Raw genomic sequence first — 17,835 nt, 5'->3', positions numbered from 1 at the left:
GCAGTGCCTATTGCCAGCATTAGTGTCATTAGTAATCATTGCAGCTGTAATAGCGCCATTATCTCCTGCTAAAAGGGTCACTGATGGCTCAGGACAGAGCTTCAGGGAAGCAAAAACAGGTCGGATGAAATGAGATGGAAACTGCAAACTGTTGCTTCTCTCTTAACTTGCATAAAGACCTGTGGATGCTGCATAGAGGGAAATTAATGTGCACAAGCAGCAAAAATTTTGGCTAGAGCGTCATCAAGGAGGTGGAGCTTGTGTAAGCTCTTCTGTCACTTGGGCTAAAGTAAAGCATATAAATATGGGAAAGAGAGAATGGGGATATTACTACCAGCCAACCAGTCTTCATCTCTCAGAGCAAACTTCTCTCCATCTCTTGCTGCCCCTTCTTTGGGTAAGTCTGATTGCTGCTCTTTTAGCTTCTTCCTGTTTTGCAGAGCTGTTTTCTTAAGTTGACATAGCTGGTGGTGACAAGTGCTGGCTCACTAGTCCAAGAAGATGAGGTTTCCTCAGGTCTTTGAGCATGTTGTACTGGGTTTTGGCCATCATCATAAATAACAGCCCCTTCTGACTTAGCAGTGAGGGTTTTTCCTCTGAAGATGTCTGCTTATCTCAGGTCTCCTGGGCATGTATGCTACAGGTCTTGGTGGGATGGCTCTTCCAGTCTCGTTTGGCCTTTTGGGGGAAGACAGCAGGGAGGCCAGGACTGATGTGAGCATGTGGATGGAGATGGACTTCTGGTTATAATCATTAGTCATTTACTGTAAAGACTTGTAAAGCCTGATGCAGAAAGCTCTCCTTCCCTCTCAAGCTAGGGCATCTTTAGAAGGTCCGTCTGCTACTTTGGTCTCATTTTCATGCCAAAGGAGCTGAAGGACATAGGATGCTTGATGACAACTTATTTCTCCCTCCTACACCTCCCCGTGTCTCCTCTGCCTCTTAACCCTAGGCCTCACCCTGCTCACCATGGCTCTCTGGATCCGATCGCTGCCTCTCCTGGCCCTTCTCGCTCTTTCCGTCCCCAGGACCAGCCACGCGGCTGCCAACCAGCACCTCTGCGGCTCCCACTTGGTGGAGGCTCTCTACCTGGTGTGCGGAGAGCGGGGTTTCTTCTACTCCCCCAAAGCCCGACGGGACATTGAGCAGCCTCTAGGTAAGTCAGGCTCACCGTGAATGCAGTTGTATGCTATGCGATGCAAAATGTAAAAACTGGCTATCTTTGACAGTGACACCAAGAATGTCCTTGATGGGGAATGCCGGGAATACCTTTAACATACCAACAACATCACATTGCCAATGAAAAGGTCTTCAGGTTAAAAAGGCAGATGGGAGGGCATGCAGGGAAAGAGGATTTATGAGGCAAAAGGAATTGTGCCTGAAAGCTCAAACTTGTCTATTTCTTTGTGTGGCCATTACACTGGCCTGGGAGGGGTCATAGAAAAAAGAGGTGGAAAGAACCCAGGAAGCCTCCCTCTGCCCCCAAGACAGGATCAGTTGTCCCCATCCTATTCCTGACCCATGCTTGTCTAGTATGTCCATAAAATCCTCCAGTCAGAAATCTTCTTCTGCCTTCTGAAATTGCCTGTTCCTATGCTTAACTGACCTTCTTCTTGAGTGTTTCTTCCCAATATCTAACCTGAACATCCTTTGCTGTAAATTATTTTTTGTCTTATCCATAGTGAACATGGGGAAGAGTCTACTCCTTTCTTCTCTATGGCTGCTTTTCAAAATATTTGAAGACTGTTCCAATGCCTAGTTTTAACCTGCTCTCAACTAAATCCCCTCCAGACTCCCCCACCCCCCCACCTTCTTAGGTCATATTTTCTAGATGTCTGTCCATGCAAATTGTTCTGCATTTGGTTCACACCCTTACTGACTGGTGATGTCTGGAGAAGTGTACAGGACCCCAGCTGAGGCCTTGCCAGCAAGTAGAGTGAGCAATCTGGAAGAAAAATATTACATGTTTTTCACACCATGCTCCTGTCTACACAGGTGGTTTGCCTTTTTCAAAGCAGCACTCCACGCTTGATTGATAGTGATCACTGTCTCCCTTGGATGCCTTGGCCCTCCCTTGGGTAGATCAGCAGTCCTTGCAGGACCACTACCCCAGCCAAACCCTTGTCCTAGATGTGCAATGCAGTCTTCCTGCCTACCTTTAGCATCTTTCCCATTTCTTACTGAACAGCATCCCCTCTTTTCAGTGTTTCTGTAGTTTCAAAGATAATTTTTAGTACTAATCTTGCCCTTCAGGAGACTTGCAGCCCCCACAGCTTTATATCATCTCTTATTTCATGGTGGTGGAATGCTGGTGGAGCTGCTTTGGTTCCCCTTCTTAGGACTCCTGGACCACTGATGAGTGCAAGAGCCAGGAGGAGATGACAGCCCTACCCACACACCCTGCAGTGCAGTGCTGGGTCACTGCCCCTGGTCCAGCACTTTGTGTCTGCATGGCAATGCAGGTGGCATGAGGCAGTCCAGAGAGCTGCCCTTCAACACAGTATTTGTATCTAGATGGGGCCAGCTCCAGCTGTAATGCAAGGATGATGTCTCTCCTGGAGATGGGTAACTGCAGTTCTTCTCAGCTTTGGCTCCTCTATGAATCCAGCAAGTACACTCTCTCTTCTGTCTTCCAAGCTACTAATGGAGACTGTAATAGATGCAGAAGAGTCCCCTGCCAAATCCCAGCCATTTCAAGATGGACCATTACTTAATTTCCTCTGACTACAATACACCTCTCCTACCATTTCTCTTCCCATCACACACTGGTTTCATTCGTATTTGATTCCTTCTCCTGTGTATGTAACCATCTTGTGAAATAGTCTTAGAGGTCTTTGGAAGGTGAAGCAAGGTAATGTCATAGCAGAGGGTTTGCCATGATTTGTTTTGAATGGCCAGCTGGGCTGTTAGTTGCTCCCTTCTCTGATTATTTGTTTCTGAAGACCGCCATGAATGGGTTGGAAGTTTCGTTAGCCAAATTCCCTAAATACTGTATGGAGAATTTCATCAGGGCCAACCAGTTTGAAAGTATCTGAGGACTTTCTACCTCTTTTTCCCAGGACTTTTGCCTGAGTCACCATCTTGTTGTCACACAAGCTGGTTGTGTTTACAGTCTGCTCGCAGCTGGCTGGAAGGATGAAGACAAGTAAATCACAAAACATTGACTAGCTATTTCCTCTTCTGCTTAATGCTGGACTAAATCTTTCCTAAATTTTCCTCCTAGCACACTAGCATAATGATTTCTTGTTACTCTTGTGCCTCGTTCATTGCATCACACTTTGGGGGCTTGGGGATTTTGCATCTTGTGCTGTACTTTCATATTGCCCTAGAAACCACATCTCATTCTTGCTTTCCAGGCATTTTCTTTTTGTTGTTAGGGGCTCTTTTCTTCCTACAGGAAAAATCACTGCTTTATTTGCCATTTTCTATATTTGGCAACTAAAACCTGAACAGTTCTGTCCACAAGTTTTCAAGTTCCCACCAGCAAACAAGACATTCTGTTGAGTTTTGTGTGTGTCCAAATAACCCAATTCATCATTCCTTCTAAAAACTCATCCCCAGCTGTGAACATGGACACACATGAACGCTTTTGCTATCGGCTCGAGGCTACATCCGGGCAGCCAACAGGAGCAGGCTGTTCAGGACCAGCTGAGAAATGCATCCAGCCCCAGGACTGGACTGTCCTTGCAATCCCATGGACATCCCAGTTGTTTGCCCAGGCTGCCAGAAGAGTGGGTAACTGCCAGAGGGAGGCTGCAGTCCCAAGCAACTCATCTTTCAGCCCATTTTGTCATCTTTCTTACTAGCTGCTCACTAGTAAGTGAGCAGTGCAGGGTTTCTCTTCTTCTCCACACCTTCCTCAGTAAAGCCCCTGTATCCCTTTGTCCCTCACACTGCTGATATCCACTCAGCTTGGCTCCTTCTGAGCACCACAGGATTATTTTGGGAGAGGAAACGCACAGCCTGAAGGTGCTACAAGCAGCATCGACCCGGGGAAACCTTTGCAACTTCCTCCCCATTTTCTAGCCAACTCTGGCTTAAAAATCTGGTATCTGCAAAGGGGGTGTCTACAGGACTCAAGAGCCAGGGCTGATGCTGTGTGATACCCCATGGCTTATGTTTTTCTTCCCTGGCAGTGAGCGGTCCCTTGCACGGTGAGGTAGGAGAGCTGCCCTTCCAGCAGGAGGAGTTTGAGAAAGTGAAGCGAGGGATCGTCGAGCAATGCTGCCACAACACGTGTTCCCTCTACCAACTGGAAAACTACTGCAACTAGCAGCGATGCCAGTGGCAGGGAGCTCATGGGCCACAGGTAGAAACACGCACTTATGCTACTGCACCTTCAAAGCAATTGAATAAATGTTGTGGATCTATTTGAATGACTGTGCCGGTTCATGCGTCCATGTCTCAGGGAGGGGGCACTGATGTTTACTTTAGGGTGTCATTGTACGTGCTCTGGTAACGCAGTTTCAAAAGGTCCTGGACCCACGCATCACTTCACACTGCCATCCAAATGAACTGCCTGGGAGGGAGGGAGGAGGATTACACAGTGACAGAGTGGGTATGCAAAGTACCCAGTACCTCCGGTGCCCAGGGGACGAGGAGGAGAAGGCAGAGAGGCTTGAACAAGATTTCTCTTTCTAGGGAAACATTACAGGGGAGTATCTGTGGTAATGTCATGCTGATCAACTTCCTGCAGTTCACAGCCCAAATATAGGCAGGCAGCTGGGACACAGAACTTCCTCAGCTGCGTAATGGAAACAGTCCAGATTAAGCAAAGAATTAAGTCACCTATTAATTGTACCCAGAAAATCATGGATGACCGCCATGACCAATTTAGAAAGTGTGTCCAGTTCCCTCTTCTGCTTGTGGGAGGCTCAGGCAGAGTCCTTGCTGTGGGACACCCTTGTCATTCACAAGTATTTGACAAGTCACGTGCAGAAAGCAGTTTTCATCCAAAAGGAGTTTTAAGTGTATTGGCCAACAGCTGGGCATTTCAGGGCAGCATCCCTGCTCCTGTTGCTGCAAATATCTTTCAAGTATCTGCCCCAAAATCGCTGCTTGCTGGGAGGAAAAGCTGCCACGGCAATGCCAGCTGGCTGGGGTGGCAAAGAGTGTGGGGAAGGGTCATGCCCCCTCTGCCAAGAGACTCCTGTGCCATTGTAGTGGAAGCCACGCAGGAGGTGCCCATGGGATGGGCACACCCTGGCAGAGGTGGCAGCAGTGGCTGGGGCTGCATTTTGCTGGTGGCAGATTTTGAAAGCTGTTCTGAGAGAAGGCTGTGGTTTTAACAGCCTCTTTTCCCAAACCAGATCCAACTGCCTCCATCAGAGCTGTGCAGATGGAAGCTGCCATCTCATCCCTGCCAGGATGCGTTGCTTCGGCTCCTATCATGGATGGAGAACAAAATTGGCAAAACCACTGCAAACTGAAGGGTTGGAAAAGCAGCCATAGGAGCTGCTGAGAAGAAGACACAGCCATAAAATAGGAAATCAGAAAGCATCAGTGATTTGCTGTGGTGACCCTCCATATGGGCTCCCTTGATGCATCCAAGAGCCCGTGACAGGGGCCCCCTCCTGCAGCTGCCACACCAGTGCTGCTCTGCTGGTGCTGTTCCCCTGACCACCCTTCCATCCCTCTCCATCACCCCTTCCTCTGGGTCCTGCTGAATATTCCCAGCAGCAGAGCTTGCAACAGTGTCAGGCAGCCATGGGCCAAAATCTTGTGGTAATGAAAGCATGGCAAGATGTTTGCTGTTTCTGAGCTACTTGGCTACCACCAAACCTCACAGCATTTATCTCCAGTGGTTTCTAAAGGCGACTCCCTAGAAACAATTCTTCTACCTGTCCTGGTACCCCATGAGATCAGGACTGGTGTCACTGCAGTAAAAATAGCAGAGCTATTGTTCATGGTAAGGCCACCATCATATTCAGGCATGCAATGGAGTTCCAGCAATCCCATACATCCATCCACCCCAAGGAGATCTCACCCTGATCCCAAAGGCAGAGCATCAGGTCTGCTTGCATGTTCTGGAGGGAAAGTACATCCAAGAGAAGTGCTCCCCTCCACAGATGAAAACCCAAGTCTTGTTGGAGTTGAGCGGACTTGTCCTGCATCACCTAGGACCAAGATCCTGCACTCAGCATCAGGGGTCCATGGAAAGAAAGAAAGTGAGCAGAGAGGCTCTTCTAAGGCAAGACTGAGACTTTCTAGTGCAAATCTCAGATCTCCGTCTGTACCTACCTGACAAAATTGTACGGATCTGCTGATGGGAAAGTTTGGAAGTATGAATACTGGAAGAGAAAGAGGTGGTGTATGAGGAACTTTGGGTGCCTGACTTCCAGACTGGTGCTAGCACTTCTCCAAGTCCTGCACAGTGGTGATGGAAACAGCTGGAAGAAGAAGGATTTAGCCAAGTCTGTGGAGACACCTCCTGCTTCTCTAGGAATGGGGCACATGCGTCATGCCAAGGACAGGCACAGACTGGAGTGGTCTAGAGCCCTCATTTGTAATATCAGAGCTGCATCTTGCATTACAGAGATAGCCTACACGTGTTCAGCACCAAAGGGACTAGCAGTCACTTGCAGCAAGGTCGAACTCCCACAACAGAGCATGGTGGTTCCTGCGTCTAACCCAGAGCTGTTTATCTGCCGGCTCTCTTACCCCAGTAGTGATACTCGGGCGAGGACAGCTCTTTGGAGATGCCCAGCTCGTTTCCTGCCTTCTGCCATTGTTTGGTTTGCTCCTTTGTTTGTTTGCATTTTCTGAATGCTCTCAATTAGGACTGGTTGGGAAATTGCAAATGCCACGTTTTTTGCTGGAAAACATTGATTCATCAAAATCAGCACTTCCCACAGGACCAGACTGGTTTTAGCAAGGCAGGATTCGAAGGGATGAAGGGACACGGGATGCTCAGGTGCCTGCTCCACAGGCATCAGAGCAGGGATTTCATCCTCTGTGCCCGATTGCCCAAGACCACACACTAACCACCAGGCTCTGGGCTACCCTGGGGTGGACTCATCTCTTTCTGCTGAAAAATTCCAGGAGGTTTCAGCAAACGCAGATTGGGAATTGTTTTGAAATCTTAAGATGAGGCAGGACCATCCTCTCCTACCCAGCTCAAGATAGTCCGATACTTTCTTGGCAGGTTTGGATGCTAGATGAGATGTGGGTCTGCACATACTGGGGGCCCAGCGCGTGATTACTCAGGGCTGCGGCGGAAGAGAGAAGGATGAGGAGCAGAGAAGGGCCGTGATGGACATTCTCCACCATTCCCCTGCCTTTGTGCCTTTTGGGAAAAGGAGGCAACAGGTCCCTTGGTGGAGAATGGAAGAGGAGGGAGTGGTGACCACCTAGGGTGGGGAGGGAGGGATGGCCCCACGTCTGCGGGGGCACCCAGGCAGTCTGAGCTCTCTGCAGAGCACATGCAGCTGCCGTTGCTCCCTTTCTCCCCAAAGCAAGAGCTGTCCTGGAGGCGTACGGCATAAGGTGAGCTACATTGCTCTCCAGGAGGTGCAGGAGAAAATACTGTATCAATATAAAAGCTGTAGAAAACCTAAAAAAAAAAGAAAAAAAAAGAAAAAAAAATAGTCCTTATGAATTCACTTTGCTTTCCAGAACTGAAAATAACATAAAGGGCCAGCTCTTCACTTCTTAAAAGCTGCATCAAGGTGAAGGCCAGAGGAGAACAAAGGTACTTTTTCCCCTTTTTTCTGGGACTCCAGGGAAGGAAGCCGGAAGGCAACCCTATGCACTTTCTGCACTGGAGCACATGGCTCCTTGGCTTGCAAATGTGATGCTGCCGGCTCGCTGACCCTGTGCTGTGGCAGAGCAGCAGCTTTAGCCCCCTACCTCACCCAAACCTGAGGACGGGCAACAGCCCAGAGTGTCCTTAACTGTGGTCCAGGATGGGATTTCTTTATAAAGCGTCCCTCAAACCCCTGTGCCCTTGCCCAGGCCATTCCCTGCTCTCAGATGTGCTTGGGAGACGCCAGATCTTACGAAGTCCTTCAGGAGAAGTGACTCAGGGACAGGGAATGCTGCATCCATTGACCTCCCTCCCCGTTCCTCCCCTTGCCAGGCTTTGCATTGTGATCTTTGGGAAGCAAATGCATCCAGCCCCCTTTATTCTGACTCAGCAGTTGCTTTGAAGTGATTTTTGCGGTAGCGGTGGGGCATCATGCCCGGCTAAAATATCTTGGCTCTGCTACTCTCACAACAAACTTCCAAAGGTCTCATGCTAGCGGTGGAGGGCAATTTGAAGAGAATGCAAATAAAGGTTTCGTTCAGTTCATTCATGCTGCTTGAATAGAGAACTGAAAGCTGAGCCACAGAGGGGATTGCAAGACAAATTCTTTGGCCTGCCGAATTGTTAACACTGCCTAGAAAAGAAAGGACCAAAGTTGCCCGTTTCCTGCGTGTGTGAACCCTTACCCAAAAGGGCTCTGCTCTGGTTTTGAGGAAAGGGGTGCGATGCACACAGAAAGGGGAACGGAGGGGAGCTGCTGCGGGGCACCGACCGGCGGGGTCCCCGGCGGCCAGGTGACAGACCATGTCCTCTGGGTTGTGGGATGGGCTGTGCTGCTCTGGCTTATCTGGAGAGGAAGGGAAGGCTGCCACTTTTCCGGAGCTAATCCGACTGTATTATTTCCTTTCCTGGGAAGCCACAGATAGAAGAATGCTGTCTATTACCCTGGGAACTCACAGATTCACTCTATGTAAGAAATAGCCGAACTATACCTTGGGATTTTTTTTTTTTTAACCATCTTATCAACTTTTTAGGAAATTTTAAACCGGCTTACAGCCTTTCTCCTTATCTGCAGCATGATTCCTTAATAACTGACTTGCAGCGATGACTCAAGTTGGAAAGCATGCATTGAGCAGATTGAGTGTTAACATCCCAAATGCCCTCTGATTTAGATCAACTTCACCAAAGACACCTATTTGGAACAAAAAATAGCCCTTCTTCCTTCTCCTTTCACCCTGGGCATGAAAAAAGCTTTAGGTCAGGCTACAAATTGATCTGAAAAGTCATTGCCAGTGCATTGTCTCTGGGTGAATTATTCTGGCATGCTGCAAGGAGGAAGGAGGCTGGTTTTTTCCAAGCCCAATGCCAGGCTGGCTCTCGCGTCCCCCCGGTCCTGTTGGGCAGAGCAGGTGGGAGCAGATCCGGGACAATAACGGGAAGTGAAACAAGCCCATAGGAGCACACAAGGGAATGATCCGAGCCTCAGTCCTTTCCCTCCATCCCCAGCCAGCTTCAGGAGCGACAGTGGAAGGTGGATGAACCATTTGGGCTCCTCTGACCTCCTTTCTGTTGCTGAAAGGGCTGGCCAAATTATGGCGCTTTTTTTTCTGCCTGGTAAATGCCAGGATTTCCAGGATGCGTGTGGTTGCTCACACTGAAATTTCCAGCTAAATGTTTTCAGATTCTGGAAGAAAATGGATAACAGAAATAAATTTGGCTTTTGATTTCCAGGTTGTTGTTTGGGCTTTGTAATGCTGGATTTTGTGTGTGGGGATGTTTTACAGAACTGCCAACTTCTGAAATGTAACTCTTTCTCAGAAAATAACACAGCTTCCTCTTTTCCAATCAGAAAACGGAAAATCAAATATAAATGACACCACCCACCCTACATTGACGATAAACCGTTCTGTGGAAGTTTCAATAGAAAAATTTTCTACCCTTTTTTCCACTTATCAGAAACCTCCTCCACTTTGGAGGCTGGGACCCAGCAGGGTCCTGGCTCTGCAGATGTGCCTGCCGGCAGATCTTTCACACCCAAGTTTCCAGCTTCTCCTACCTGGTATGGGAACGTTCGGGGGGATTTTTAAAACTTATCCCCCATAAATGCTGTCTTGGCCCCTGGGCTTCTGCTGATTTCAGTGGTGAGAGAGAATTCACGGTGAAACAGCTTGAGACCCGACCCACACCTAGTTAAAGCACACCCAGGGTGCAAACTGTAGTGTGCTCCTCTCCTGCCTCTGAAATTGCTTTTTCAGTCACTTCTTAAATGTCTGCAACCTAAAACTGGCCACTTTTTTCCAAATGCTGACACCTTGTCCTGAAATAATGAATTTCAACCCCCAACAAGGAAAAAAAAATGACCCCACAAAATTCTGATGACATGTAGACAGGTTATTTTTCAGTCCTAGTCCCAGTGCAGGTGTTACAAGGCAGGTGTCCAAAGTGCTTCCCTGTGCACCCACCTGTGTTTTGGCTGACTGAAGCGCGGGTGCTTCTTGGCGGTGAGGAAGCGGTGGCAGGGAGGGGACGAGGTCGCCCTCCGGTTCGTGCAGCTGGGGTGGGCAGGGGGCACCCGGCTCAGCCTGGCTTATGCCAAGGAGGCGGGAGGACTGCCAAAGGCCAAAGCCCCTCTCGGGAAGCGCTCCTCCAGCAGCTCCTTTGCTCCTGCAAGATCGCTGACCTCACCCTGGGGACACAGAGCGGCACCGAGCACTGACGTCATGCCCGTTTTTCCTTTATGGTTTTGACTACAGAGCCCTGATGTCATTCTCGAGATGCTTGCCCTTAATCTTCACCCTGCGGAGCTGTTGCTTTGACTGCCCCGTTTCACTGTGCATCCCATTTAAGAACATAGGACTGGGAGCGACTTTCAAGCCATTCGCCTTGGCCCTTGCTAACCTCGCATCGCTGTGCCTTCTTCTTCATCTCCAAAAAGGCTTTTTACATCCCGATTTCTTCCTTTAGCCTGTGTGCAGTTTTAGTTTCTGGAACCTTTCCTGAGGAATTCATCCTCTCCTGTTGGGCTTCACAGTCCTCACAACCTGGAAAAGATCCTGAGGTTTCACATATCTGTTCAGAGCAAAGCAATTATCCGTGGCTCTGTCACCGAAATAGGGCACCACAAAAATGCTCGGAATCTGTTAAAGCCAGATTCCTGAGACGGCTTTCCCTTCTCCTGCAGTCCCAGCTGCTGCCAGGGGATGGAGCACAGGGCAGCCCACAGCTGGATCCCACACCGCTGCCTGCAGCTGCCTGGCAGCACCCTCTAGGGCAGGGCAAGGTGGCATGGGCACCGAGGACCCCCCAAAATAGGGGGCAAAGATTAATACAGACCGTGCAAGGTGCTGGAGAAAAACTCGCTGGTGATGTGATGCTGGAGTAAGACTGCACCAAGGCCATGAGACCAACGGAGCTGGGGCAGCAAGGAGATGGCTGGAGCAATGCGAGCAAACTGCCCGTCGACCCGCAGGCAGCTTCCGACGGTGATGCCAGCCCTCGCTGGCATGGCCGGTGACCTGGAGTGATGACGACTCGGGTTGCTGCTGCTCTTGCTCTGGTCTTTCTTTAAAGGCGGTATTTCTGCAGGGAGGATTTTGCTTGCCTTTCTGAACCTCTGGGCTCTTGAAGCCGGGACCGCCAGCCTGGCTCTCACACCCCAGGGCACCCTCACTACCGCTTCACTTGCCACCCTGCAATGCACCTCTCTGCCGTATGCTCTGGGGAAACTTTACCTGCCCAATATTTCCTCTGATGAAGCATATACCTATGGAGTGTTTTGGGTTGTATGGGCATGTATTTTCAAGTCAGAAATCCCCTTTTGAGCAGACCCAGGTTTAGGTCCGCAATAACCTCCTGCCCCAAAGATCCTGTGCAGTGCAACAAAACCCTGGGGTCTTCTGGCTCACCCTGGCACTGGAGGACTGCCAGAGCATAGATATAAATCCTGAATATAAATATTAATGTTGCAAACAAAGCTGGGATATCTCCCCACCCAGCATTACCACTGGGCCGGTGCTCAAATCCTCACTCCCACCCAGCTCACAAGGCATTTCATGGCATCACGGTCCTCCTCCTCGGCCGTGACACAGCTTCGATCAGCTATTCTGCTGCTGGGGACAGCCATTATTGCCCCAGCCGGCATCTCTTCCTGGTGGGGATGAGGCCCTAATGAGGGGTTATGAAATGATGTTATTGCCAGCAGAGGGAGTGCTCAGAGCTCCAGCCGTGCCCAGGGAAAAATTGGGAAGCACCGGGAAAATGTATTAAAACCCTGGCCGGAGCAATAGGACGCTGAAACGAAGGTTCACCTTGGCTCGGCCACTGGCCTGGTGATGCTTAGCTGTGAGAGGGTGGGGGAATGGATCTGCCACGAATCCCTCTGGAGAGCTTGGGTACCAGCTGAGCCAGAGATGAGGATCCCCAGTGAGGGACATGCTTAGACTTGGATCATTTTTGCAGTGCCTGCTCCAAGCTGTCAAGTGAGATTCCCCCATTGATTCAGTTCTGTCTTTGGGCTCTTACGATTGCTTTCCACCTGAAGTCGTTGCTGCAACTCAGTTATTAAGGAGTCACTCCTATAGCGTTTTATTTCCAAAGCAATTCGTACCTCCATCCCAACACCAGCTCAGTCCTTCTGCCTCACGTCGGTGCTGGAGTTGGGAGGGACTCGGTGGGCTGGGAGCTGTGGGAAGCTTGGGCTCGGCTCTGCCCACCAGCTGAGCGTTCTAGGTAGAGCTTCGTTTGAATTTAGGCCAAACAGATCAACACACAGCTAATTTGTATTACTTCAGTGAATTAAAGACTTAACATCTGGCAGTATCTATAACAGCCTCTTATCTTAGGAAAAGGGTCTAAATTATTCTCCATTAAATGCCTCAGTGGTGGGGGGGACCTCTCCACTCACATACAATAATAGAAATATAATTAGTTACCCAAATGCACATCAGCAAAGACTCGTACCAGGTCCCTTCCTAACTGTGTGGATCCCCCAGGTTTTTAAAGGAAAGCTCTTCAAGCACCAAGGGGCAATTTTGCAACTTGCCTCTAAGCGGATCAGTAACTAGAGAGAATAATGTAACGAAGTCAGGTGTCTCTGGGATTGAGTTAGGACAAGCCCACGAGGGGATCCTGATGTGGATGAGATAAATATGTCATTAAATCACTTGCAGAGTGAGGTTACATAGGGAAAGCAGAGCACTGAGTTAGGAAGATGTTGTGTATTGTGAGCACAACCACCCGGCTGATTAACACCCCTTGCGAAGCCTATTGCAAGCCTGATAAAAGACAATGGGCCACATTTTCACTGCTAAATACATCAGGGATGAAAAGGAGCTGGGGGAAGAAGCAGAAGAGAGCAGCAGGAATGACCTGACCTGCCTGAAGCCTGCCCTTCTACTGGAAAGCAAGGAAGCTCGCTCTACTTATCTGAAAAAAGGTTGAGAGAGACTTGGTCACAATTGAGATGGTGGGTGTGAGAAGAGTCCTCATGGTACAGAGCAGCCAAACTCCTTATGGGATTTAATGTCTGGAAGGCGAAGTTAAGCCTGTCTGGACTGGAGTGGTGTTTGGTGGGCAAGATGCAACTACTCAGTGGGACACTTCAGCTGTCTACACAAAAGATTTGCGTTGCTTTAATCAACGGAAGATGAAGCCTGTTCAACGGGACCTGCCTGCTCATCCTGGCATCAGGTGCTTGCTCAGGGAGCAGCTGGGTATAATTCCCTGGCCGTGGCATGTAGAAAATCCCCCTTTCTCCACTCGAAAGCTGTGTTTGAGGCTTCCCATGTGCCTGATGCTCTCACTGGTGCCTCAGACCCATTGCCCCTCTTTCTGCTTTGTCCCCTGAGAAGAAGGTGGGGGTGGCAGTGAGTATTTACACCCTACAAAGAGGGGGTGTGGGGGCCACTGGGGAGTGATGTTGTTGCTGCGAGGAGCTCCTCTGTGGGGCAAAGCAATGCATGGGTGAGGGCAGAGCCATGGGCAGTGAAGATCTCTGCTGGAAAAGAACCCTGTTTTGCAGCCTATCCCCCTCTCACAGCTGAGACGTGGCAGTGAACCCTGCCACTAGCCCAGGTAGCCTGCTGATGTTACTGTTCCCTTCCCAAAGTCAGGATCAAATGAGGAGAATAAATCCCTGGGAAGGAAAAGTTCCCTCCTCCCTGCACTTGCTCTCCAATTAATCTTCCTCCTGGGTCAAGAGAAATCTCACGCAGCTCTGCAGCAGAAGACTCTCTCTGCTTCACAGACTATGCCGTGTGCTGTTAGCTGGTCCCAGCTTTTAGGTGGTGATGCCTGGACCCAAGACAGCCTGGTATTTCCAGTTTATAGCTACTCAAAATAAAATCTGAGAGGAGAGCCAGCACTTGCTCATGATGCAGGTGACTGCTTCAAAACCTGAGACTGTCTCACTCACAGCAAGCTGGGACTGGGAGGCCTTCAGGAAGATGGGATGGCAAAAGCTGCGACAGATTCAGTGAAGGAATAGGAAAAAAAAATCAGTACAAAATGGCTCAAGCAGTGATTTGTTTGAACTTTTGTTAGTTAGCTCCAAATCAGCAAGCACAGCCAAGCTGTCAGCAAATCCATTTTAGATATGAACAGCCCTCTAAAATCAGTCTTAGTCTATAATATCCTCCACATGTGCCAATACAAATTCTCTTTTTGACAACACCCGATGCCCGGTGCAGAAGCAGGAGCAGACTTCATCCCCCAGGGTGGTGGGAGCTCCGGGGTGATGTCTTTCCCCTTGGCTACTTCACCGTGCCTCTATAACAAAACCTGTGCTGCCAACCGTTTTATCTGACTATTTCTGATTGCCAAAGTGCATATACTCTGGGCAGCCCAGCAGAGATGTGGGCACGAGCGCACGTGCCCTGCTTGGGCACTCGCCAGGTCACAGTGAGGTTCAACGCACTGGCGAAGGTCCTGCGGGAAACCTCTCGCCAGGGCTGCAGGTCCCCTGACTTCATCACAGAGCTGTCTTTCCCCGCTCCGTATGGAATCTCAGCTTGCACGCTTTGCTTTCCCTCCCTGACAAAGTCGCAAAACGTGGCAGGGCAGCTGCAGAACCCAGCCAGGAACAGCCCCTGAGAGGAAGCCCCCGGGGGAAGCGGTTGTCTGTCGGAGAGCCCTGGAGCAGCTCATACTATATAAAAAAAAAGGCTGTGGTTGGGAGGCTGGCTCCCCACAGCCTGCGCTGTGGCAAAGCTGGAGAGGTGGCAGGTGAGAAAGTAGCCGCTGTTTGGGTAAACGTGTGCCAGCGGTGCCTTCCCAGCCAGGTGCCGAATGCCGAAGCCAGCTGGAGCGCGGCCAGGTTAAACCGAGCAAAATGCTCTCACCCCACGGCCCGTTGTGCCTGGTCTGAGTGGCTCTTGCAGCCTCGTGTCAGTATCCTCCACCTCCCACCCCACAGCTGTGGGAGTCCCCATGCCCAGAGTAGCCAGGTTTGGGATGCAGGGAAACTGCTGCCTGCAAGGTAGCTCCATTTTCCCTCTTGGCTTAAGAGCACACAATGCTCTCGCCCCTAGCAGATGGTCTTTTAAAAGCATCACAGGATCAATCCTGGTGCTGGAAACTGGTGGGCAGAGAGAGGTAGATCACAGAGGCCAGTATGTTTGGTAACCAGAGGCCACGTGCCAGCGGCAGGGAGAAGAGCATCCCAGAATGTGGGACCCACCACCAAAACCCTCCAAGCACGGTGGAAATCACTTCCTCTGCCCCAACCTTCTGCAGCGGCCTCATGCAAACCATGCAGCCTGCTTGCAGACTAGCATGGTTCCCTGGCTCTTGCCTCCCCGTGAATTACCCATCAGCCAGGGCAGACGCTCCAAAGCAATTAGTGAAGCTCAAGGGCGGGTTTCCCATTTTATTGCAGGGATCTGAGGCTGTTTTCTCTCCCAGGACTAGAACCTGGCTCTGGCCATTGCTATCCTGGCAGAATCGTGCCCAGAAAAGCACACTTTATTTAAAAGCCAAGTGTCAACATCCCAAGCTGGTTGTTTAGACTAAATGAAAGGTTTTCAGAAAAAAAAAAAAAATCAGTCTCACTTAAATTCCACCCCCCTTCCCCAGGAGATTGCTCCCTATCTGGTTGCCTCCCGAAGGTGGGAGCAAAGGCTTTGCAGTGAGTCATCTTTTACTTTGTATACCCCGACAGTGCTATTACTGCTTTCATGTGGGTCTCTGGGAACGGCGAGGGCGGCGGTGGGTGGTAGAAAACGGCCGTGAAACAGGCATCAGCCACCGGAGGGGTTTTGTGCCCCGATTGCATTGCTGCGTGTGGGGGGACCAGTGAGGCATCCCCAGAAATATTGCCCTCCCCAAGACAGTTCTGGCTCGGGGCAGGACCTGCTGCTCTACACAAGTCGGGCCTCAACAATGGATTGGGATGGGAGCTCTTGAAACACCCCAGTGACTCAGGCAAATATGAGATGATGCTCACGTAAGTTAATTAGAGAGCGAGGGCAGTACTCAGCCTGCCCAAATGAGCCTGAAGCCCCTGGGTTGACTCACTGGAAACAAGGTTCACCCAGAAAGGGATACCGAAGCAGCTCGAAAGAAACAGCAGTTGTAGGGGGTCATCGCCTCCGATGACGGGAGCCCTGGATTGGGACCCAGCAGGTCTGGGCCAAGATCACTCCCCAGCTCCGACACTAAGGTTTCTTGGAGGGAGAGCAACTTTCCTCTAAAAGTCCCTTTTAGGTGATGCCTGCTATCCGTTGCCAGATTTTTCTCTCTCTTTATATCACACGCAGAGACAAAGGAATTCATTCTATCTCTGGAAAACATCTTTTTCTTTTTTTCCCCTTTGGATTAGGTTAGTGGAGAAGAGGTTGTTCCAGTCCAGCACATCTTGTGGTTACTGTGCTTGTTTTGACTAAAAAACACCCGTGTGATCTGTACATATTTGAAATGGTTGCCTTTAATGCAAAAAAATCTAAACAAAAATATATGCAACTTACTTCCAGGCAAAAAAAAAAAATCTTCTTGTGCATGAAGATCTACCTGGTGGACTGAGATGGCTCAGCAAGAGACCCACCTGGAAAAATAAAGGGAGGAGTGGCAGGCAGATTTGAACCAGGGATGCAATTTCCATTGCTGTAATTACAATTCCTAATCATTAATCATGTCCAGGTATTTGCGTAGCTACAGAGGCTCACCACAGCCACCTCTCATAACTAGGGATGCCCTAAACTGAGGCCTGCTGAAGTCAAGAGCATCATTTCCACTAATTTTTGTGTTGTCTCATCGAACATTTGTTCATGCAGGTCTTTTAACTATTCTCTGGCTACCGTGGCGTGAGCAGCATGTCCTTGCGCTCAGCTCAGATAAAGGCAGGGGGTCTGCCGCAGGGTGAGGGAGGGCCATGCCTTGCACACAACCAGTGTCACGGGGATGGAGGAGCCACCTTCAGCTCGTATGGGTCAAGGCATTAGGGGGTTGATTGGAGGGGCTGCACCCCACGAGCTTCACTGGGAGCAAACTCACAGAGGGTTAGAAGCCCAGCGCCACGGGAGGTGGCTGACGGTGCATATATCCACATATGGATTATGCAGGGAAATGTTCGTGGGGGGTCTCCCTTGGCCATAGCCATATCTTGCATTGCAGTTTTCTTTAAACTGTGGGGAAGTTGGATTAGGTGAGGAATTCCACAATTTCTTAGCTTTTCAAATAACATGTCTGCGATATCACCCAGTCTGACTCGTGCTCCCACCTGCCTTGGGAATTCAGTTAACCCTTCGCGTATTGACTTCGGGGCTCGCACTGGGGCTCATGGAGAGCCTTTTTGGAGTCTGTTATCTTCAGCTGACAAAGAGACAGGGACTCAAGTGGCATCACCAAAGTGGTGACAGAAATAGGGGGTAGCATCTGAATCACCTGCCATTTGGGTCTACCTACTTAGCCAAGTACTCATTTCCCCCTCAGCACAAAAATACACGTGTGCGCACACACTCACGCCTGCACGTGCTGTGCAAGCATACCACCTGCTGTTTTGAAAAGCTACATGCATTTTTTCTGGTGGGGGTTACCTTCCTAGTAATTAGTAATTAGCTTAGCAGTCCCAAGGGTCCTACCCTGTGAGATCTCCTGCT

At 49.9% G+C, this 17,835-nt stretch overlaps 1 protein-coding gene across 1 annotated transcript; it reads left to right on the top strand.

Annotated features, from left to right (window-relative positions):
- The first annotated feature begins 318 nt into the window (after positions 1-318).
- Positions 319-4,273, top strand: INS (insulin). Its single transcript, XM_075047053.1, has 3 exons — positions 319-397; positions 953-1,156; positions 4,137-4,273. The coding sequence occupies exons 1-3, from the start codon at positions 319-321 to the stop codon at positions 4,271-4,273; spliced, it is 420 nt and encodes a 139-aa protein (XP_074903154.1).
- Positions 4,274-17,835: the final 13,562 nt, after the last annotated feature.

This window comes from Buteo buteo, chromosome 16, assembly GCF_964188355.1.
Source record: "Buteo buteo chromosome 16, bButBut1.hap1.1, whole genome shotgun sequence".
Taxonomy (NCBI): domain Eukaryota; kingdom Metazoa; phylum Chordata; class Aves; order Accipitriformes; family Accipitridae; genus Buteo; species Buteo buteo.
The sequence above is the reverse complement of the archived record's forward strand: the minus strand, read 5'-3'. Positions and strand labels throughout refer to the sequence as shown.

What these genes read in the sequence shown, in the direction of transcription:
- INS (XM_075047053.1), top strand. Translation starts at nt 319, where the DNA reads ATGGGGATATTACTACCAGCCAACCAGTCTTCATCTCTCAGAGCAAAC. An exon ending in TCTTGCTGCCCCTTCTTTGG is followed by an intron (nt 398 to 952) that starts GTAAGTCTGATT and finishes TCTTAACCCTAG; the next exon opens with GCCTCACCCTGCTCACCATG. An exon ending in GGACATTGAGCAGCCTCTAG is followed by an intron (nt 1,157 to 4,136) that starts GTAAGTCAGGCT and finishes CTTCCCTGGCAG; the next exon opens with TGAGCGGTCCCTTGCACGGT.